Source organism: Miniopterus natalensis, chromosome 17 (assembly GCF_054644295.1).
Source record: "Miniopterus natalensis isolate mMinNat1 chromosome 17, mMinNat1.hap1, whole genome shotgun sequence".
NCBI lineage: Eukaryota > Metazoa > Chordata > Mammalia > Chiroptera > Miniopteridae > Miniopterus > Miniopterus natalensis.
Window position 1 is genome coordinate 9649971 of NC_142097.1, and position 23215 is coordinate 9673185.

Genomic DNA, 23215 nt, shown 5'->3' on the forward strand with positions numbered 1-23215 from the left:
AGTTGGCAACCACCTTGCAATCATAAGGGAAATGTTAAGAGAATCACACACAGAGGACAATCCAGATCTCTAACATTGTTCAGTTCCTGAACCAACTACCTACTTTTTGATTTTTTGTTATGTAAGAGAAAATAGCTCTCTATTGTTTACGCTACTGTTAACTGAGTTTTCTGTCACTTGCAGCCAAAAACGTCGTGAAATGATCAAGAAATCCATAAGGACTTCGTTGATTTATATTTGCTTGACACATATGAAATTCATATTTTTGTAAATCAAAATGATCAACAGTTTTGCAACATTCAACCTGCAGATGTGTGCCAGTTAGTATGGTTTTGACAGCAAATAACAGAACACTTTAATTCAATGCATTAGTGAAGGAGGCCTTGACTCACATAAGAAAAGTACTGAAATAGGCATCCATAGGCTCAGCAATATCATCAAGGTCTTAGGTTCTTCCCAGGTCTCTCATCTGCCTTCTGCAATGTCAGCTTCATTCTCAGGCTGCTTCCTTTAGGTGCACCGGCAGCAGGATTGCAGGCTGCATGCTTCCTTGTCCACTTCCATCAGGGGAAAAGGAGTTTCTGCCCAGCATTCTGGAGAATTCTAAAACTCCCACGCAATGCCCCCCTTAGGTCACATGCTTATCCTTGAATCAATGACCATGATCTTGGATGATCTTGGATGATCTTGGATGATCTTGAATAAAAAGGTGCTGACTGGTGTAAATCAAACAGGTTTCGCCCCGGGACCTGAGATAGGGTCAACTTCCTTCTCCCAAAACTCTAGGTACTTTCAGGAAGTGGGAATCACTCAGGGAATGAATGTGTACCCCTGGCCCTCCGTTATGCCCCAATGTCCATACAATCAAGTTAGGGATTTGGAGCTGGCAGCAACAGAAACAGACAACACAGAATGGGAAGACAGGCAAAGTTGGAGTGTTATTTGAAGAAAGAGGAAGGGTGCTGGACAGGCAACACTACTTAAAATATCTACCAGTTATTTCATAGACGGTCCCAGAGTGTATTTATTTAACCCAATAATGAAATTTGGGGTTGTAAGGAGCAGAGAAGAAGGGAGCCTGACAGAATGGTGAGAAGCGAGAGTGGGTCCAAATAATGCGGCCTTCATCAGGAGACGCAGAGAAAGGTCTGCTGGTGGGAAATTCCCATTAGGGATGTGAGCGAAGACTTTAAGGAACGAAATAGTAATTGCACAAGAATAAACACACAAGCAAACGAACAAAGAGTGTAACAGAAGAGAGTCCAGAAATAGGTCCAAGTACCGACGATGACTTCATATATCAAGGGCAGCATTTAAATTCCACTGGGAACCGTGTAGTTTAACAAACGATGCTGGCACAACTGGCTCTCCATCTGGCAGAAAACAAAGTTAGACCCTAGTTCATACATACACAAGGATACATTCCAGCTATATTAAAGATTTAATTTTTTTTAAAAAAAAAGGACATGAGAATTTTTGATTGGAGAATAAGGGAAACTTTTCTAACCCAGAGCCCAAGCCTGCGGTAGTTCTCATGCCGCCTCTTCCATTGGCCCCTCGTGGGCAACGTCACGGGACATACAGCCAATGAGAATTGAGCATGGGCGGCGCGCTCGGCCAATAGGGCCAGGGCGGGAGATTTGAAAAGGCCTCCGAGGGGGCCCGGCCGGGTCGATTCAGTCGTTTGCCAGCTCCCTGGAGGTTGGCTGTGCCACGGGCCTCGGGTGAGCCGATCTCCTTTCGCGCCGAGAGAGGGCTGGTGATCAGGCAGGTCGGGGGGTCCGTTGGGTGGTTCCGCGCGCACTGCGTCCGGCTACTGAGCTCTCAAGGGCAGAGGGTCGTGGAAATGGGTGGGGCGTGTAGCAGGGCGGGGGCGTCGGGGCCAGTGTGCTGACCTGCTCCCTTTCACCAGCCCCAGGCAATCGCTTTCGGCTAGATCGGTCGGACCTCTCCCTTTCTCGCTCTCTCTTTTTTTCTACTTCTTACCGCTCTGTTTCCCGTCTTAGCTCAGCTCTCCTCCCTCTTTCCTTCTAAGGATGACTCAGAAGGAGAACGCCTTCCCTTGGCCCTACGGCCGCCACACGGTAAGGGCTTTCCCATTTACCCTTCCCCCACCCCCATGGTGAGTTCCTGCTTGGAGATTTGAGATCCAGCAGAGGGAGATATTCTAAGCACTTCCTTCTCCATTACGCTCCAAGAGTTCACTGGCAGAATTTGGTCTGGTTATTATTTGCAGCCACATCCTGCCAACTTGAATCTGACCAGCCTGTGAGGGCCTACCTCTGCAGGGCTGAACGTACTTGCTTATATACAAATGATAACTGTGACTAAGCAGGCAGGGTCGGGCCGTTAGGCCATGATTCCCAGCCCTTGTCCTGAAAGAAATAGGCTTAATAATTTGGAATTTATTTTAATGACTGGTGTAAGATAAGGATCTAAGTAGATTTATTTTCCACTTGTTCCAACACCTTTCATTGAAGAGCCTACCCTCCTATTTGAAATGCCACCTTTATTATTATATTCAATTCCCACATCTATGTGGGTCTATTTCTTGACTCTATTTTGTTCAACTTGCTTATTTGTAAATTCTATACTAATATCACTGGGAACAGGTTTTTAGGGACACTGAGGCTTTCTTCCTCTCTTGGCTAAAGAAGGAAGGAATCACACAGGCTTTGCTCCATTTGTAGGGCTTGGGTATCCTGGAAGACCCATCTTTCCCCTTGTCTACCAGCTCCCCCCCTCATGGAGCACTGAGTGAGTTTGTCAAGAGCAGGGGCTGAATGAGAAACCATTGTCACTTCTACAATGGTCACTCCCAAAATAAAGTTTTATGTATTACCCAGAATTTGAAAGTGAGAAGTGGTCCAAGGCCATCGGAGAATCCCTCAGTGTCCCCAAAGCCTGTTGCAAAGGGGTAAATACTAGTATTTGCTGAACATTCAAGGTCTCAAGGACCTTATCTAAGCCTTAATAGACTGAGATTTTTAGGGGACTATGAGAATGTTTCTGTGCTAAAACCCCTTATATTATGGATGTTTCATTACCCCAGCCTTCTATTGCCCCCTGGGGTGGAGAGCTGGGTGAATCAGTTAAGAACAGGACTGTAGAGATTGGACAGCTTCATGCTTGAGAATGTGATGTGGGCCGGGGCCAAAAGGTGAAATGTTAGGTGTTGGGGTAAGTCCTTTGCTCCTTATCTTAAGCTGACTTAGCTTGTTTATTAATAATAAATTAATACGGGGTTCTGAGCAGACTCTTGGGGCTGAGTAGCAATATTGTGGTCTCAGTGTTCCTCTTTGAGCTGCGGTTGGGCGGATGGGCAGCAAGTGCTGAAATGCTGCTTGCAGTACTTTCCAACCTGGTCACTGGGACAAAGGCATCCTCAGAGCTCCCTGTGCTCCTTCTCAGGCTCAATCTGGCCTGAACACCCTGCCACAGAGAGTCCTCCGGAAGGACCCTACCACCCCATCTTCGCTTGTCCTCATGAGCCGCTCCAACGCCCAGCCCACAGGTAACTGGGACAAGGGGAAGAGGACTGACCTGAAGGGACTAGAGTCTGGGAATTGTGCAGGGAAGAAAATGTCAAAGGACAGTCTCAACTTACCTGTTCTTTTCTTAGCTGCCCCTGGCCAGAACAGCAATGGGACACCCAACTTAATGTAAGTGCCCAATCCGTGGGGTGGCAACAGTGGGGGTGGGACAGTGAACAGGTAGGAAACGAGGGAGGTGGAAGCTAAGGGCAGGAGAAATAGAGATTTAGGCAAGAAAGCCTGATCTATCTTCAACTCCCTTGGAAGAGAAATGGGGCTGAGGGAGGGATGGGCTGAGGTGCAGAGAGAAGCCAAACACCTCAGGTGGCCCACAAACCCATGCCCAGCTGCCTTCCCCCACTTTCTAATCAGGAGATCCTTCACAATTGATGACTTTGAGATTGGGCGTCCTCTGGGCAAAGGCAAGTTTGGAAATGTGTACTTGGCTCGGGAGAAGAAAAGCCGTTTCATCGTGGCGCTCAAGGTCCTCTTCAAGTCTCAGATAGAGAAGGAGGGTGTGGAGCACCAGCTTCGCAGGGAGATCGAAATTCAGGCCCATCTGCAGTACGTTCAATGCCCTCTGAGCCAAAGCCCCTCTGCTCCCTCCCCCAGCTCCTCTTTCAACCCCACCACATCCAGAATGTTTTCTCTGCAGCTGTGGCCACTTAGCCCCACTGAGCTCTCAATCCCAGACAGAGCCTTGAATCCAGAGAGCTGTCTCCAGTTCCCCCTTAACACTTCCAGCCCTGCCTTGTGTCCCCAGCCTTGTCCAAGTTTGACCCCAGTTTGCCCTATATGGGACCTGTCATCTTTCCCATTTCCTTATGCCAGGATGCCGCCTGAGGCCTCCTCTGTCTCTTCTCCCAGGCATCCCAACATCTTGCGTCTCTACAACTATTTCTATGACCGTCGAAGGATCTATTTGATTCTAGAGTATGCCCCCCGTGGGGAGCTCTACAAGGAGCTGCAGAAGAGCCGCACTTTTGACCAGCAGCGAACAGCCACGGTTGGGAAGGGGTGGGCACCTGGGACGCCTGCATGGGGCCAGAGGCTGGAGGAGGGATGCTGCTTGCAGCTGGAGGTCCATCCTTGTCTGACTGCCTGTCATTGGCCTTCCCAGATCATGGAGGAACTCGCAGATGCTTTGATGTACTGCCACAGGAAGAAGGTGATTCACAGAGACATAAAGCCAGAAAATCTGCTCTTGGGGCTCCAGGGAGAGCTGAAGATTGCTGACTTTGGCTGGTCTGTACATGCCCCCTCCCTGAGGTAGGTGTGCCAGGAGGCCAGCCCTGGGTGTGCAGCTGGGATGTTCAGAGTAAAACCACTCCAAATCTTGTTACCTAGAAACATTTGGGTTGGCCTCATGTAAATACATAGACATGGCAATCTCTTTACAAAAATAGGAGACTCACAGTTTTGTTGCCCAGACTTTCTATTCAATATATTAGGACCCTCTTGCCATTGAGAATACTCCCATATAATTTTTAACAGCTTCATTGTATTGCGTAGTAGAGTTGTAACCTGATATATTTAAGCAGGACATGCTTGATGGACATTCAAGTTGTCTCCATTTTTTCCTTTAATTCTAAGGTGAATATTGCCTTCTTATCTGATTATTTTAATATATTATATTAAGACATATCCCTCAGTGTGGAAATGCTGAGGCAGTGTGGAAACCCACCTCTGGGGCTTTGGTTTATATCTTCACCCCATTGCTACCCCACAAGCCCTGTCGGAACCGGGTTGGAACACTCCTCTGGTGCAACCTGGGGTTTGGCAATTTGCCTCTGGGATCCCTGCCCACTTCCCTACCCCACTCAGGAGGAAGACAATGTGTGGCACCCTGGACTACCTGCCTCCAGAGATGATTGAGGGGCGCACGCACAATGAGAAGGTGGATCTGTGGTGCATCGGAGTACTCTGCTATGAGCTGCTGGTGGGAAACCCCCCCTTTGAGAGTGCTTCACACAATGAAACTTATCGGCGCATTGTCAAGGTGCGAGGGCTGACCCCAAGTGTCTGGCTGGGGCTTTGTGCTGGCTGCAGGGGTCAGGGGCTAGGGGTGTGAAGAGCATAGTTGTGGGGCCTTTGTAACTCTCCAAATAGAATGGGCAGTCAAGGACAAAGCAGCCAGGATGAAGCTAATGAGTCCTTTCTTCTCCTTTCTCTGCTTCTGCAGGTGGACCTGAAGTTCCCCCCTTCTGTGCCCGTAGGAGCCCAGGACCTCATCTCCAAGCTGCTCAAACATAACCCCTCAGAACGTCTGCCCCTGGCCCAGGTCTCAGCCCACCCTTGGGTCCGGGCCCACTCTCGGAGGGTGCTGCCACCTTCAGCCCTTCAGTCTGCCCCCTGAATCATCCCTGTCATTTACACAGTTGCATCTATATTTGTATGTCTGTATATGGATAGTTGGAAGAAGGGGTCTCTGGCCTGTTTCCTTATCTGTCCTCTACCTCTTTTTTATTTAATAAAGGCTGAAGCTTTTTATAATGATGAGTATAGATGTTTACAGGTGGAGACTTTGCTAGAGAGGAAGCTGTCCCCCATGGGGAGGAACCTGGGAGTTGTCCATGCTGGATACCAGGGATGGCTACTATATTACTGCCCTGGTAGCACCCTTCCCTCAGCTCCCAGCCACCTTGCCCCCACTCTTTTCTTTCCTCTGCTCTGTCTCCCAGCGTGTGGAGGTGCTGGGGACCTCAGCTTCATTCCGCTAAGCCTAATCTCTGCCCACCTCTTACTTCTCGCTCTCAGTTGTCTGACCTCTAGTCTTTCTCCTGGTTCAGTCCCTGCCAGCCTTGGAGCAACTGAACAGTGCTGTGCCCCAGCAGGTGTGCCTTTCTGTTTGTCTTACTGCTCTAGTCAGGATCTAGTACAGGAGTGAATAGAAGCAGTACTGATGGTGTCTCGTTTCTAATTAAGGCTTCACCCTCAGGTGGCAGGCTTACCCTCATTTTGCAGATGAGGTAACTGAGACACATGATCTGCCAAAAGTCACATAGCTAGTAAGTGGGGGAGCCCAATTTTAAAACTCCACATTTAATACCATGCTAGAATGGTATAATGCTGCCTTTTCACAGCACATACAATTATTTTATATATATTATATCACAGAAGTGGAACAAGAATTACAGTTTTTGCTGTTATTAAGTATAATATTAAAAAAATCCTTTATTGGGTTAAAGTAGGGCTATTTTCTCTCTACTTTGCTAAGGGGTTGGTTTTTTTTGTATCAATAGGTGTTGCCTTTCATCAAATGCTTTTTCTGTATTATTTGCTCTTTTAATCAATGTGGTGAAATACATCAATAAATTTTCTTATTTTTATTTTATCTGTTTTTCATGCTGTATTTGATTCCTAGAGCTGCAATAACAAAATACCACGAACCTGGTGATCTAAAACCAACAGAAATTTACTCTGGCAGTTCTAGAGGTCCAAAATCAAGGTGTCCATAGTACCACACTCCCTTTGAAGGCTCAAGGGAAAAATCCTTGCCTCTTCCAGCTTTAGGTGGCTCCAGGCATTTCTTGGTTTGTGGCTGCATAACTCCAATTTCTGCTTCCATCTTCACGTGGCCTTCCCTCTTCTGTCTCTGTCTCTCCTCTGGGTCATAAGAACACTATTCATTTGATTTACAGCCCGCCCAGATAACCCAGGATGATCTCAAGATCCTTGGTTATATCTGCAAAGACACTTTTCCAAAGAAACTGCACATTCATAGGTTCATTGGACATAGACATATCTTTTGGGGGAGGGCCACCATGCAATCCACTACACATGCCCATAGATTGAAACAACTGATATTATAAGGCTATTTTTTCTTTAAAAAAAGCAGTCTGCTCATTTCTCTACCCCGAGATATTCAATTCCAAATCTTTTTGCTGTTTTGTTTTACTTTGCTCTTAGTATTTACCATCTATTTCCAAATCACATGCTTCTGTTGCTATTTCATAATTCTTCAATTTTAGGTATTACCTATTGTTTACCTGCTATAAAGTTTAAGGACTTAACTCTTACCCCTCTGCCACTATGTATATGTACACATTCTGACCCTGCACCCTGATGTACTTACATCATGCTTTTGGTTAGATTTGTTCATTTGACAATAGTTATTGAGTGCCTTAGACATTCCAAGCTCCATTCTAAAGGCTGGAGATAAAACAGTGAATAGAAAAGAAAAAAATCCTCTGTGCTCATGGACTTTGCAAATCTAGAGGATCAATGTCCAGTGTTTGTATTATCATGAGATGCTAGCCAAGCTGACTCATGTGGATTCTGGTGTTTTTCTGTCTTTTGACTGTCCCTGAAGTCGCCTAATTTGCTCAATCCCCTGGGTATAGATCACTAATCCAGCTCCAAGTTCTTCAGTGCGAGCGCCTAAAGCTATCAACATCCATCAAAGTGTCATTTCTTTGCACCACGCAGGCCTGATATGGAGTATAGTATTTTGTATTTTTCAGGTCTCAATATTCTCTACCTACCATTATGATTCCTTCTCGGATCCAGGAGTATTTCAAACGTGTTTTTAAAATTCCAAACTCAGGGGCTTCCCCCTACCTGTGCTCTGCCCCTTTTCTCCTTTGCACTCACCACTAAGCCTGCCTGGTAAATGCCTAGGAAATGTTCAATAGATTTGCCCAGTTGCTTTCCAAAGTGGTAGGGCAACTCACACTGCCACCAGCACTAATGGAGGGTACCCACTTTCCTGCACCCTCCTCCAGTGTGTTGGCTTTTCCACTCCCCAAGTCACCAAAGCTCCTTGAGCATGCCACATTTGTTTCCACCTCAGGGTCTTTGCACTTGCACTTTCCTCTGTCTAGAATGCCATTTGCAGCCTATTTTGAGCCTGAGTCCTGATTTTGTTGAGCTCCTAAATTAACCAACCCACATCAATATTTCTCTCCCTTCCTCTAAAAATCAATAAAAGCATATCCTCAGGTGAGGATAAAAAATTAAGTTAACTAACCCTGGTGTCCTTGGCCATTTTTCTCTTATTACGTGTCTTTTGCTAACTTACTTGTAAAGACAAGGGATATTAATTTGTCATATACTTTGCCAATATTTTTTTTCCTTTCTGCAATTTGTCTTTCAATAGAAAGTTTAGAGTGGTTTTTCTATATTGAAGTTTTTCAGTTTTATGTTGTCAAGTGTATCATCTTTTTCCCTTATGCTATTTGACTTTTGATTTTTCTTTAAAAAACCTTTATCACCCTAAGCTTATAAAAAAAAGAAAATGCCCCTCTGTCCTGGCTCGTGTGTCTCAGTGGTTGAGAGCCACCCTATTGTGTAGTACAGGCCTTTTTGACCAAAAATATTTTTATAAAATATTGAAAAGAATATTCCAAAGCCTCAGAGTATGCATATGTGTGGAAATATGAGTCACATCAAACACCCAGGAGTGACCAACAGTTGGTGACAGTGATAGGCAAATAGGAGAAGTGAGCCCTTCCTGGGAAGTGAGCCACTCCCCAGCAGCCTGCATGCAAGAGATGGCAAACTTTATTTGTAAAAGTCCGGAAAGTAAGTGAGGCTTTGCAGGCCATCTGGCCTCTGCTGAAAGTACTAAACTCTGCCATTATGGCACAAAAGCAACCATAGACAGTACACGAATGAGTGAACATGGCTGTATGCCAATCAAACTATGGACATTAAATTTTGAATTTCATATAATTATATGATTTAATATTCTTTAGATTTTTCAACCATTTAAAAATATAAAAAACTGTCCCAAATTATACTTTGAAAACAAAGGTGTCAGCCACTTCATTATTGTAAATACTTTTGCTCTGTAATACATATGGCGAGAAGTAACAGGACCAATGTCATTAAATTTCTTTAGCTACATTGAGTTTTAAGCAATAAGATTTGAAATATAAGAACATTAACACTTAAGCATGAAATAGAGCTTTTTGTTTTTTTCCTACATTACAAGGTAAAAATTTGTTTCTTAATATTTGTGTTTATGTGGCTTAGGAAACTTTTGTGCCATGAATAAGTGGTGTTTAATCAAATCAGACAACACAGGCATATAGAATAAACTTGATTAAAAAACTTACATAGAAGAATATAATATTAGACATGACATAAAGAATTGAGTTTACTTGCCTGGACAACTTGGGTTTGTCTGGCTTTTGTTTTTCTTATTTTAAAAAAATAAATGTATAGTAAACCTCCCAAAATTAAAATGTAAAAAAACATTCTTAGCTCACAGGCCATATAAAAACAGGTGGAAAGCAGAATATGGCCCATGGGCCATACTTTACTGACCCCTAATGTAGTGGAAACTGGTAGTTTCCCCACAGCCTCTCCTCCCACCCCCATTGTGTTGCAGCTATTTGAGTGTGGGGGGGAACTGACCTACCCCTAGATCCAGAAGGAGCATAATTGTGTTAACCTAATCAATTAATTGGTACCACCTTGACAGAGTGATTGCTTCCAGACCCAGGCCAAAGTCAGTCAGACATGGTATTATACCGGCCAAAGTGACTACACTGGGTATGTGAACCAGTTTATCCAAAGAGATATGAAGGGAGATTAACGGGCTTTTGGAAAAGATGCATCCTTGTTCTTCTGTGAAGACTAATAGGAGCTATTCTCTTCTCCCCTTCTGGAAGGTGTGGGAGTGTATCAGCCAGGGTTCCTGTTGTATGGGTGAAAATTAATAAACAGAAACCTCATCTAAAATGGAGTTGGGAGGCTAGAAAAGAGAACTCATGCAGGTGTCACTCAACACACAATACTGACCCCCTACAGGAGGAGACTACCTTGCTCTCAGACTGGAAGTGATTAATTTACTACTTCAACTGGAGGGAGAAAATATTTCCTTTTTGCACTAACAGCTCAGCCAATGTGAGACCACCGTAACTCAGCCAATGAAAAGTCATTATACTTCCAACTTTTAGTTTCCTCCAATAGACTTTTTTTAACAGCCCCTCCCAAGTCCATAAAAGAGCAATTCCTCTCCTTTGTTTCTCTGGACTTGCATGTGGTTTGCCATTACACAGCATGTAACAAATTGAAATTCTTTGTTGCTCCAAAGGAAACCCATTTTGCTGAAGATATACTACTTAAGGTCAATACATGCAACACAAAATAAATTGGGCTCATTTAAGCAGAAAAGGAACTTATGATAAGCATCCAGGGTAACTGACAGACTCTCTAGGAGTGCCAGGAATTTCTAGGAGGACCAGGCTTTGAGTCTACATAGCCAGGAAGAATTTTACTGCAGAAGGGGTACAGTAGACCACGGTGGGGTCTGAGTCATGTACTAGGGAAGCTGGGAAAGGAACTGCTTGGTATTCTGGCTTTTGTAGTGGGAGATGGGATCTGCCTAATGAGGTGGAAGAGTTCTCAAATGTTGGGATTCAGATCCTGGGAGGCCAAAAAATGACAAATGACCCCTGTTGTGGATTGAATGTTTTTGTCTCTCCAAATTCATATGTTGAAGTCCTAACATCATGTGATGATGTTTGGAGGTGGGCCTTTAGAGGTAATTAGGCCTAAATGACATCATGAGGATGGGGTACTCAAGATGGGATTAATGTCCTTTCTCTGCATCACAAAAGGACACCTCTAGAAGGTGGGTGTCTGCAAGGGGGTAGGAGAGGCCTCACTAGGAAGTGAATTAACTGTTAGATTTGAACGAAAGCTTAAAGTTCCTGAGCCCCCCCTCCCCCCCATGAGAATGTAAACTTTTAGGTAAACTCATTTCGCTAGCCACATTCTGTTTTGCTTGACAACTTTCACTCCCTGCATGAGAACGTATCTGAAGCAACAACCTGTTCCTTAAATTCAATAGCTTTCTACTCCTACTCAAAAAAAAACAGACTCGGGCGCCAAAAAGTTCCCTCCCTGCACCCTGTAAAGAGACTTCCTCCCAACCACTGGGGCTGACGCCACTTGGAGCTCAGCCCATGTGTATTCCGATTCTTTAACCATCTATATTCAGATGTCCTAATAAAATTGCCTTTACCTTCTCACCTGACCTCATGAGTTCCTCCTCAGCAAGCCTAACACTGGCACCTTGGGCTTCTCAGCCTCCAAAACTGGGAGAAATGTCTGTTTTTAAAGACATCCAATTTATAGTATTTTGTTACAGCATCCTGAGAAGACTAATATAACCCCCAAAGAATGACAAATGATAGCCCTTTTGACACCATGAGGAAGCCCACTTGAGATAAAGCTGTCCCAGAGACAGAAACCAAGTGCTTCATGACAGCCTTAGGGAACTGAATGTAGGCTCCGCTGACGTCCACTCTGTCTTGAGACCATTATTGCATGACAGTCTCAGAGAAAGGGAGGAAAGCTTAGAGTAGACTTTTGGCCTCATGGTATACTGTCAAGAATCTGGGTGCAAGTGACAGAAACACATCTTGAATGAGTTCAAGCCCTCCCCCCAAAAGGGAAATGAATGACTTGGGGTCATTTTCTTAATAAATACTTATTGAGCACCTACTATATACTAGATACTCTTCTGAGCACTTGGAATACAGATGAAAACAAAACAGACAAAATGCCTTACCCTCATGGAGCTTACATGAGCAAGTAAGCAAAATACATAGCGTGTCATATGGTGATAAGTGCTACAGAGAAAAGGCAGAGAAGACTGGGAATTGCTGGGGAAAGTGGTACAATTTTAAACAGGTTGTAAGGGGAGGCCTCACTGAAAATGTAACATTTGAATAAGAACCTGAAGGGGAGGAAAAAAGTAATATCCAAGTTGGAAATTTTTCTTAGAACTCAGCTTCAAAAAAAAAGGGCAGGAGCAATTGTAAATCCCTGAGGTGGGAGCATGTCTGTCCTGTTAGAGGAACAATGAGGAGGAGACCAGTGTGGTTCCAGCAGGACCAGTAAGAAGAAGGAAAAGATGAAATCAGAATGGTACCAGGACTCTGATCTTCATGTAAGGACATTCACTTACTGAACATTTTACCTAGTGGCAAAACCACATGCCATCCTCCAAGGGAAGACTCAAACCTGGGGGGGGAAGGAGAAAGAACAGAGTGGCAAAAGCACAGGAAAGCCCTTAAATCCACTTTGCTGCCCACCGTTAGTCACTCTGGATAGTTATCTGCTAGGTCTGTGAGCTGAGGACGACGGTACGAACCATTCGTGTTCTGCCGATAACTGTTTTCATCCTTTCTGATCAACTAGGTGAGGTTCAATCCCGATGGTCCAAGCAGGATATACTATTTCCATCCAAAAAACCTCTCTTGGGAAACGCGAGTCCTATCCCTGTGGTGTGGTTGCTAAGCAACAATTGTGGGCGTGGCCACTGTGGGCGAAAGAGTCGGAGCCCCGCCCCTGGAGGACTCGAGTACTTCGGGACCTGGGGGGTGTGTGTGTATAAACATTCCTATTTATTCTATTTTAGCAGTTCTTGCCCATATCGATGGATTATCTGGCATCGGACAAGGCATCAGGTACTTGACCAGTCATTTTGTCCAGACTGTCACATTTGGCAGCCCAACCAGGATCTGTTAGCCCGTACGCCAGATCTAGCATGTCGTTCTCCTCATCAGTGATCGCGTCTAATTTTTCGTATAAGTGCTTCTCAAAGATGAGGTGGCAGGTAGAGCAAGCCAAGGTTCCCTCACATGCACCATTTAAACCATCAATATCTTAGATTATTTTCAGTCACAAAATCTAGCAGAGAGTCACCGACTTTTCCTTTGGTTGTTAATATGTGACCGTCTCTGTTTAAAAAGCGGGCTGTTATTTTATCTTCTGAGCTGCAACGCGCCCGTGCCGACATGTTCAGCTGCTGCGTCGCCGCAGCGCCGCCGCCCAGGTGCGGCTCGGCGCTCCCGCCCGGCCCCTGGCTTCCCGGGAGGCTGCCAGCTCCCGCGTAGGCTCCCGCGAGCAGCAGCCACCGACGGGCCGCGCCGCCAAGGGCCAGAGAAGAGGCGCGCAGAAGCGGGGAACCCCCTCCCCCCGGCGGCCATGGCCGGCGGTCCAGTAACCACCGGATGCGACGCAAGCCGCACAGCAGCTGCCGCGAGAGGCTTCCCGAGAGTGGGCGGCCTGCCGCGCCGGGGCCTGACGCCCGTGAGCAGTGGCGAGGGTCCGGGCAGGCGGGGTACCTGAGAGGTCCAGCTCGTACCGCTCGCCCCGGGACACTGATCTTTAAAATCCTCCCCCTCAACTTTTTAGAAGGGCAAGGCGACTACAGCTGCTGCCACCTCCTTATCTCCACCCCGCTGGCTCTCACTTGTGCCCGGCTGTTCGGTAACAGCTCTTCTTCCGGGACTTCCTGGTCGCCGTGACCAATCAGAGTGTTGTTCCGTCCTTACCAGTGTCAGCCTGCAGCCCATCAGCGCGCCTCTACCAACGCCCCTTAAAGGCGCCGCCGACGCCTCTGGAGCTGGGGCGAACCCGTTCCTTGGTTCCTGTCCCCAACTGCAGTATGGAGTCGTCCCGGGGACGGCCCGGGCCCAAGGCGGACCTTCTGGTTCTGGGGGGAGAGGAAGCCGCGATTTTCGGCAGCGGGCCAGGCCGAACGCCCTCTGAGCCGCCCTCAGGCTTCCGGGTGTCGGAGGAAGAAGAGGCCGAGAACGTTGGAGGCTCGAGCTGCCACCCCAAGGCGTCCCCTAAGACTTCGAGCTGCAGCGTCGTCCACCGGCCGGAACGGGAGGCTCCAGAGAACGAGCCCGGCCGCACAGTTACGCCGTCTGGACCCGGGAGCCGCCGGGGGGCGCCGGGTCCCGAGCACGACCTGCACGGGCCTTCCATACACAAGGACCCTGAGCCGCCCGAGGACAAGCCTGCATCCGAAAAAATCTGCCGTCGAGGGAGCTTGGGAGGCGGCGGGATGGATGTTGAGCTGGAGGAGGAAGACGACGAGGGGGCGGCCGGCAGGGCTGGCAGATCGTTTTCTAGCCGCCTTCAGGACAGCCGCAGCCTGGATGGGCTGAGTGGGGCGTGTGGCGGCTCCGGGTCCCCAGGGGGTGCAGAGTCTGGCGCGGGGGGCGGGCGTCGCGCCACCATCTCCAGCCCCTTGGAGCTTGAGGGCACTGTCAGCCGCCAGGGCGACCTCACTCACTTTGTCGCCAACAACCTGCAACTCAAGATCCGTCTGAGCAGCACCCCTCAACCCCCGCCCCCTGCCCCTGCGCCGCTCTGTTCGGCGCCCTCGTCCACTCCGGCCATCCCCCCCATCGACCCCGACGTGCTGCGGGACCTGGAGCGGCTGAGTCGCGAGCTGGGCGGCAGGGTGGACCGTCTGCTTCGCGGGCTGGGTGGCGCGGTGCAGGAGCTGACAGCACTGAGCGTGGGCTGCATCCAGACCTACCGCGATGCCGTGGATTCCCTAGGCGAAGCCGTGGACATGAGCATCAAGGGGATGTACACCCTGCTGGCGCGCTGCGAGGAGCTGGAGAGGGCTCTGCAGCCAGTGCAGGGGCTGGCGCGCCAAGTCCGGGATATCCGACGCACCCTGGAGGTGTTGGAGGCTCTGTGCAAGTGACCAGGAGGGCAAGAGAGGCGAGGCCAGGCCAAGCCAGGGCCCAGTAGGCTCCTAAGGACTCTTCAAGGAGCTCTGGTAGCGAGATGGATATATCGGAGGCTCCTTCAGATGCAGTTAGCAGGCCTGTGTCCACTCACTGGGCCCTATTCAGGTGTATATGGGGAAGTTCTAAAGGTTTTCCTGGTGGGAGGGGATGATGCTCAGCTTCTACTCAGTTGGCCATCTGCAGCTACCTTGTTCTCCCCAACTCTCTTCCCTAGCTAAAGCATCGTCTTTGGGAACCCAGAGCTTCAGGTTTGGGCTTAGGAGACATGACTGCCACATGTGATCAAGAAAGGAGAACAGAAGAGGCCCCAGCCCGCACTGTGGCCACTGTGACTCCAGTGACCACATCTCAGGTGCCAGGGACTATGGGACCTTGATTTGGTCCTTGGCCACACACCATGCAGACAAGGATGCACACCTGCGGATGGATAACCTCCTGCTTCTGCCCGCTGGCCCCATACCATTCCATCTCAGCCAGAACCAGGGTGGAGCTAGAAGGAATGCATTGCATGGTAGAGGGGTGAGTTGGGAGTGGTGTCACTGCTCTCAGGGTTCAGTAGAAATGTTGCTGGTTTTGAAGCGCACCTGTTGTGCAGTGTTCTAATCAGTTTTGACTTTCTGAGTTTTTGTGGAATTAAAGTGTTGCTGCTGCTAAGGCTGAAGCTGTGTCTGTGTGGCGTTACCGGGATTGATAAGCCAAAAGAATGGGAATAAGGGTTCGTCTTTTTCGTGGAGCAATCTTGGGTCTGGTGCAGGGAGTGAGGTGGGGGGTCCCAGGCTACATGGGGAAGGATATGGTTCCTGCTCTTAGGCAGCAGGTCTGAGAGGAACTGCAGTACACAGATATGACCCAGAGATCCGATGAAAACAGAAACGAGGCAAGGTGCTCCAGAAGAGAAAGGGAAGGGATTATCTTGTCAGATCCTAAAACAGACAGAGACTGTGGGAATTGGACATCTCGTCTGTGGAGAAAGATGGGGAAAACTTGTTAGCTCCATTCCTGATCCCATTTCCCGCACTGCACTTATCAGTGCCACATGTTTGGTTTGAGACGATCTTTGTTCCAACTCCCAGCACCCTTCTGTTAAAAGTTCACGTGCTAAGTTGCAGCAACCCCCATGTTATGGTCAGGAGATTTAGAAAGAGATATCACAGAAAGAGCTCCAGTTCTCTTAAAATTTACTCCTCTCCCTCAACACATTTCCCTTTTGTCTGTACAGAATTCTGGGATTGGGAACGTTCCACAAGCCGCAAGCCTTTTCCAGTAACAAGAAATTCATCAGTAAAAGTGTTCCTTCCTGGCCCGTACGGGGATCGAACCCGCGACCTTGGCGTTATTAGCACCACGCTCTAACCAACTGAGCTAACCGGCCGGTTGTCTTTTGTTTTGACATATAATACTATGTAGAATTCACAGTACTGATGTGTCCTGTCTAGAAAAATTTGAAAATGGATACAATTGCTTTGGGAAGGACAAGCAGAATCCAAACACTAAACCACCAAGCATTGCAGAAAGTAATGACCAAGACGCACAGCACTGACAGGCACAGATGATGTGCTAGGTGTAAATAAGGAGATCACGACTAACAACGTGTACATAGTGTTGATTCCCGGGGAGGGGCGGATATGAGGGAAATTCAATAGGACAGCGCCTAGAAGCTCAGCGACTCTTCTCCCAGTGTCTCAGCAAAAGTCATAAGCAGCTATTTAGGCACCGCTGGGATTCGAACCCAGGATCTCCTGTTTACTAGACAGGCGCTTTAACCAACTAAGCCACGGCGCCAGCTGTTAAAGGTGTGGGAACCTCTTTCCTTGGCCAGGTCAGCTCCATGGCAGGTGAGTTAATGTCCAGTGCTATTTTATAACTAAGCTTTGCCTATTCTGGAAAATGCAGGAGGGATGAAAACCCCTGTTAGTGAGAGAGGATGAAAGGGTGACACGTAAATTGAATGTGGGCAAACGGAAGATAATAAGAGAATTTCTTACTTTCGGATTACAAAACGTGGCATAAACTATAAGGACCGACGAGGATGGGATTCGAACCCACGCGTGCAGAGCACAATGGATTAGCAGTCCATCGCCTTAACCACTCGGCCACCTCGTCCACAGCAAGTTACTTCCGGCTCCGCTCTCTGAGGTCTGAACTTTTATTCCGCAATAAAAAATGGACCTGCCCGGGTCGCAAAGGGACTTCATTCCTTGAGGTTCTGCCCAGCGCTGCGGAGACTGCACGCCGAGCGCAGAACTGACCGAGCGACGTTCTCGCCTGCGCGGCGCCCGACTCCGGGTTGAGCGATCTGGAACCTGCGCCAGCTCTCAGCCCAGATCTACGATCCTGGACCCGCCCCAAAAAAACCCGCGGGATTGTTGGGCTCCCCGACAGGACGGCGCGAGCCTTCGCGCCAGGAGCCCTCTCCTTCCGGCCCCCACAAGCTGTTGCTTCTCCTACTTGGGCAGTGGGGCTCTAAACGTTTGAAAATGATGGCAGTAAAAAGTAGCAACGAAAAGCCTGACCCCGACGTGATTTGAACACGCAACCTTCTGATCTGGAGTCAGACGCGCTACCGTTGCGCCACGAGGTCGACCGGCCACAGGGCAGGTCAGGTTTCTCCTTAACCACTGAACGGTTTTGTTCTCCAGTGGCCGGGATCCCCTGTGATCGAGGAACCGGAGCCTAAGGCCTGCCTGAACCTGAGCGCGCTGCTGGCGTTCCCTCACCCGACCGGGGCACGCCGCCCCGGCTTTGCGGGCTCCGGGCTCCGCGGTCCCTCCGACCCCTCCCCGGGCGTCCGGAGGACGAGTAGGTTACCTGGCGGACCCAGAACTCACAGCACAACGGGGCCGGACCTGCCCAGAAACAGATGGAAGGACGGATACCAGACCCAAGGGGACAGAGCGGGGACGGAGCGGAGGGTCCCAGAAGCAGTGAATCGGCTCCTGCGGCGGCGCGTCTGCTCCCTGGCCGCACGCCACGGTCGCCTGCGGAGGCTCCCGCACAGCCGTGCACAAGCTCCAGACGCAGAGTCTGGCTTAAAAGTCCGTTTCTCTCTGACATCGGTAATTTTGTCACTTTTTACAGTTTTGAGGAATAGTTTACACACAACGAAGTGCATAGGTCTTAAGTGTATATTTTGATGAGTTTTAACAAATGCAACCCAGAACCTTTTCAAGATACAGGACATTTCCTTCACCCCAGAAAGTTCTTTCATGTCCCTTCCCAAGGGATTTCCGCCTCTCCTTTCCTAGGGGCAACCACTCTTCTGACTTTGATCACCATAAACATGCTTTTTTTTTTTTTTTTTTTTTTAAAAGCTCCCCAGGTAAGGTAGAGCTGAGAACCTCCAAAGGGGGACACCAGAAGCTGGCAGAGACCCCCATTTGCTTCCTGAAGGATGAGAAGAGTCCAACAGGCCGATATGGGAAAAGAGGTTGTGCTGCATCTCTCTCCTCCCCCTTCAAGCCAAATGCCTGCACCTCTGCACAGTGGCTCCCCGGAAAGTCACCCAGGACTGCAAAGATGTCAAAGCCCGCGGCCATTACTTGGGCCGGGTCTTAATTGACTCTGACGACATCTTCTTTAAGAGCCTTCCCCTCCCTTGCTTGTCCTGACAGTGGCCGCCTGACCTTCCCCTGGCTCTCACTCCCCGCCCCCCCACCCCCAAGTCCCTTTCTTTTTCTTTTTCTTTTTCCTCAGAGTCCTGTCTTCTCTCCTCACCCATCTTCCCTGGAGTCAGTCATCACCCGTGTGCTGAGGGCTCCCACCTCCGGATTTCCAGGGCCAGTGCCTGCCGGCAGCTCCGCTTGACTCTGTCATCCTTCCTTTCCAGTCCTTCTGCGCTCCCAGTGAGTGGCCTTCACTCTTCCCTCTCCCTCACCTCCCACTTCCAGTCGCCAAGTCCTGTTGATCCCATTTCCTTCACAATTTTCGTGTCTGCCCTCATTCCCCATTCCCATTGCCATCCCCTCAGTCTCTCTTGTAATTGACCCCTTTATGAGCTCTCTGCCTTCAAAACAGTAAAAGAGAATTCTTTTAAAAATGGAAACATGATCCCATCACCCTGAGGCTTAAAATTGGGATTAAGTCCTAATTTATTGTCTGGGACCCCAGGGCCAAGAGCTTCTTAAGCAGGTGGGCTCCGGAACCAGGTTGCCAGGCGTCACATGCAGGCTTTGCTACTTACCAGTTGTGTGACTTGGGCTAGTTATTGAACCTCCCTGGGTATCAATATCCCCATCTGTAAAATAGTAAAGGCTATAATAGATTACTATTCGTTTCTTTACTACAGATAATGTGCTCAGAGCCTGGCTGGTAATAATCACACAATTATTATGGTTATTATTTTTGTATCTGGTCCTTGCCTGATTCTTCAGCCACTGCCTCTTCATCTCCCATGTGACAACCATGCTCACTCATTTACAATTGTCTGAACTCAGTCCCAACTGTCTCTGTGCCACTGTCCTTGGTAGTATTGCTTGGTGGTCTTCGCAACCCTTCCTTATCTGGTTGATCCTCACATAGCCCTCAAGACTCAATTCAGAAGCCTCCCCCCCCTCCGCAACTGGGGGAAGAGGCCTTTCTGCGTCTCCTTCCAAGATAACACTTAAAATACTATCTTTTGTTTCCTTGGTTGTTCCCCTCAACTACACTCTAAGTTACTCAGGAGTATAAAATATGTATTCCTAGCACACAGTACAACTCCTTAAATATAGTGTGTATTCAATAAGCCTTTGTCAAATTTAGGGATAGCTTTAGCAAAACACTATAGTGGGCAAGAACCCAGCTTATTGAGGAAGGAGACATGTCTGGATAGGTAAAAACTACGGGGTGAGGTGGAAAATTTTACTAGAAAGGAAAGTTGGGTCAATGAACACAGTATCAGGAAACGTGGACTTGATGTTCAGCCGCAGAGAGTTTCTGCAGCAGATGTGAAGTATGATCAGTCCAGTGTCACCATTCAGAGTGCTCTCTGATGTTTAAATCTCCTCCATTCATCCCACCAGTTTCCAATATTTAGAAACCAATAAATTATTCTCTTCAGAGCTGCATAGTTCAATATGGTAGCCACTAAGATGGCTTTCAATACGAAGCTATTCTAATTAAATTAAATTTTAAAAATTCAGCCCAGCTGGGTGTAGCTCAGTGGTTGAGCGTCGACCTAGAATCCAGGTGATCAGGGTTCGTATTTCCAGTCAGGGCACATGCCCGGGTTGCTGACTCAATCCTCAGTTGGGGGTGTGGGAGGCAGCCAATCAATGACTCTCTCATCATTGATGTTTCTATCTCTCTCTCTCTCTCCTTTCCCCTCTCTGAAATCAATAAAGATATATTTTGGGGGGGGGAGGGGAATTCCGTTCCTTCCAGAAGAGAAGAATCCAAAAAGCAATATTTTTCATTACATGCCAAAAACAGGGGATAGAGGGAAGGAGTGGCAGTCCTAGGCCCCTCTGATTGTCCCTTGAGTAAAAATATTTATTTAAAAAAAAAAATTCAGTTCCTTAATCCCACTAGCCACATTTCAGGTGTTCAATAGCCACATGGATCTAGCTGGCTATCATACTAGGCAGAGACAATATGAAATATTTCCATCATCATAGGAAGTTCTGTTAGACAGCTGTGAGCCAGAGATTTAAAGCTGGTGGCCTGAGGCCTGTATGCTACTATCATCAGGGTTATTTTTTTTCCTTTTCACTTTTTCATTTTTAAGTTGGATACCAACATTTATAATTGGAATAAGAATCTGCATTTTTGCAGATTATGACCACAACCTGGTAGAATCTCCAGTACTCTGGGTCCCTGAGTGACTGCATGGAGAAACCACTCTGCCAATCTGTAAGATGTGGCATTAGCAAGAAATAAACTTTTGTTGTGTTAAAACCAAAAAAAAAAAAAAAAAAAAAGAGAGAGAGAGAGAATCTGGATTTCTGGCCTCTCTTAAAACAAACAAACAAACAAAAAACACAGGTATTCTCCAACACTGGACTTTGATTCCCTCAAGACAAATGACTGAAGCTCAGTAGCTGCTGACCCCCCTCCCCCAAGTGCTACATAGGCTTTAGAATGGGCATAGGCTCCCCTTGGCTTTGTTTTGCACAATCCCCCACCCCACCTCAAGAAACTTCATTTATTTGTTGCATTCATTTGTATTCTAGTAGAAGAGACACAATAAACAAAGTAATAAACCAAATGTTTACAGATGGTAATGAAGACTAGTGAAAGGTAAGAGACTATTGGTAAAGAGCTCAGATTCTCAAGCCAGCCAGGGTTTGAAGCCTGGTGTAATCAATTACAGGATCTTTGACCTGGGACAGGTAAATATGTTGCTCTGTGTTTCACTTTCTTTACCTGTGTCTCAATACCACTGAATTGTATAATTTAAAATGATTAATTTTATGTTGTGTAAGTTTCACATAGAAAAGAAGCCCTAATGAGCCAACTTGAAGACATTCCCATTGGTCAAAACAGACAATTTGAGCATCAAAAAAAAAATAACTGCAATGGACCGAAACATACAAAAGATGATAAAATTGACAACTTCACAATAATACCAAAGACAGCTAATTTGTCACTTTTGGAGGATGCTAGGGTACCAACTCACTATTCTGAAAACTGGTAAATAATGAGGGAAAACACACATTTAACCAGTCTTTCCTTATGACCTGTATTTCATGGTAAGCAATGAGTTGATGAGGATACATTCTTATTTACAGCAGAATTCCAGGTGATAAATGCAGAAGGAATGAGAGAATTGACATCCCCATTTTGCAACCCCTCATAAAATAATGAAGCTAGACAGTGATGATCAATTAAATCAGTATTTGAAAAAGTGATGGGGAACTTCACACTGGTTACCTGAATCTGAACTCACTGCTCAGATTTAACACCAGAAAAAGAGAGGAGCAGGCATTAAGTCACTCCTGCTGTCATGGAATAAGTACAAGCCACCACTCATGATGTATTTTTACCAGAAAACTGAACGTGGGACTGATCTGAAAACCAGTTCACAAGAAACACAGGGCACAGAGGAGTACTTCAAATGACCCGATGAGTACACAGCCTATAAATGGCCGGGTGTCTTCAACAGATAAATTGCAAGAAAAGAAAACAAGGAGGAAGGGGGGGGAAGAGAGGAAGAAACTAAGATTAAAAGAGACTTAAAAGCTCTAGGTGTTTTTGAGCAGTGGTTAGAGCACTGGCCCCTGGGCTGAAGGGTCCTGGCTTCAATCCTGGTCAAGGGCATGTACCTCGGTTGCAGATTGCAGGCTCAATTCCCATCTGGTCGAGGCACGTACCAGAGGCAACCAATCAATCTCGAGTCTGTGTTTCTCTCTCTCTCTGTCACTCTCTCTCTCTCATCCCCTTCCACTCTCTCTGAAATGCAATGGAAAAAATATCCTCGGGTGAGGATTTTTTTTTTTTTTAAAAGAGAGGCTTAAAAGACACATTGACCAAATGTAATGTATGAACTTTATTTGGACCCTGATTCAAACAAACTAAAAACAAAATGTGTGAGTGGGCAATTGGAACTATCTGGTGATGTCTGGGATTTACTTCAAAAAAACCTAATAGGGCTAAGAGGAAAAGTAGAGAGGAAGCAAGGTAGGTTTCAAAGGGGCTCATTATAATATTTTTATTTTTACATATGTTTAAGTTTTTCCATAATAAATTATTTTTTCTAAGTTCTTTTATGACCAAGTTCAATGTTATAACATGTGGGTTCCAGAGTGAGTAGACACCTAGTTGCTTGCAGTACCGCCTATGACCACAAGCTGGCTCCAAAACTCAACAATTTTTAGAAGACTTCTCTAGGGCAGGCTTCTGTGAACCAAGGTCATGGAAAAGAACAGGACAGAACTAAATGCCTGCTCGCTGTTTATTAATTCACAACGTGAAATGTGACTACCCAGTTCTTACTATCTAGCCCCCCAGACAGGAAGCCTATTATAAGCAGAATAATCCCCCAAACTTCCAGCTTGCTGGGGCCTAAAATCTGTCATCCTTGCACCCCTCACTTTTTCTCACCTACCCACAGCCCCCTGGTCAGACCTTCTTATCTTCTTGATTCCTTCCACTTCATTCTACCTTCTTGACCCTGCCCTGGTCCAGTCTTGTCCCGTCCTTCCTGGATAACTTTACGGCTTCTTCACTAGCCTTCTGCTTAAAATCTTGAAA

The 23215-nt window shown here is 47.2% G+C and overlaps 2 protein-coding genes, 4 non-coding genes and 1 pseudogene across 6 annotated transcripts; 2 read left to right on the plus strand and 5 right to left on the minus strand.

Moving 5' to 3' along the window:
• The first annotated feature begins 1678 nt into the window (after positions 1-1678).
• Positions 1679-6867, plus strand: AURKB (aurora kinase B). Its single transcript, XM_016222522.2, has 9 exons — positions 1679-1724; positions 2036-2084; positions 3412-3514; positions 3623-3662; positions 3906-4097; positions 4401-4539; positions 4654-4802; positions 5358-5532; positions 5716-6867. The coding sequence occupies exons 2-9, from the start codon at positions 2037-2039 to the stop codon at positions 5887-5889; spliced, it is 1020 nt and encodes a 339-aa protein (XP_016078008.1). The 5' UTR covers positions 1679-1724; position 2036; the 3' UTR covers positions 5890-6867.
• Positions 6868-12905: 6038 nt separating this feature from the next.
• LOC107544498 (adrenodoxin, mitochondrial pseudogene) lies at positions 12906-13849 on the minus strand (annotated as a pseudogene).
• BORCS6 (BLOC-1 related complex subunit 6) lies at positions 13773-15702 on the plus strand. The gene has a single exon (XM_016222521.2). The coding sequence runs from the start codon at positions 13942-13944 to the stop codon at positions 14998-15000; it is 1059 nt and encodes a 352-aa protein (XP_016078007.2). The 5' UTR covers positions 13773-13941; the 3' UTR covers positions 15001-15702.
• Positions 15703-16344: 642 nt separating this feature from the next.
• TRNAI-AAU (transfer RNA isoleucine (anticodon AAU)) lies at positions 16345-16418 on the minus strand. The gene has a single exon. It is a non-coding gene; the product is annotated as a tRNA-Ile (tRNA).
• Positions 16419-16754: 336 nt separating this feature from the next.
• On the minus strand, positions 16755-16828 carry TRNAT-AGU (transfer RNA threonine (anticodon AGU)). The gene has a single exon. It is a non-coding gene; the product is annotated as a tRNA-Thr (tRNA).
• A 239-nt stretch (positions 16829-17067) lies between these two features.
• On the minus strand, positions 17068-17149 carry TRNAS-GCU (transfer RNA serine (anticodon GCU)). Its single transcript has one exon. It is a non-coding gene; the product is annotated as a tRNA-Ser (tRNA).
• Positions 17150-17555: 406 nt separating this feature from the next.
• TRNAW-CCA (transfer RNA tryptophan (anticodon CCA)) lies at positions 17556-17627 on the minus strand. Its single transcript has one exon. It is a non-coding gene; the product is annotated as a tRNA-Trp (tRNA).
• Between the last annotated feature and the right edge of the window lie 5588 nt (positions 17628-23215).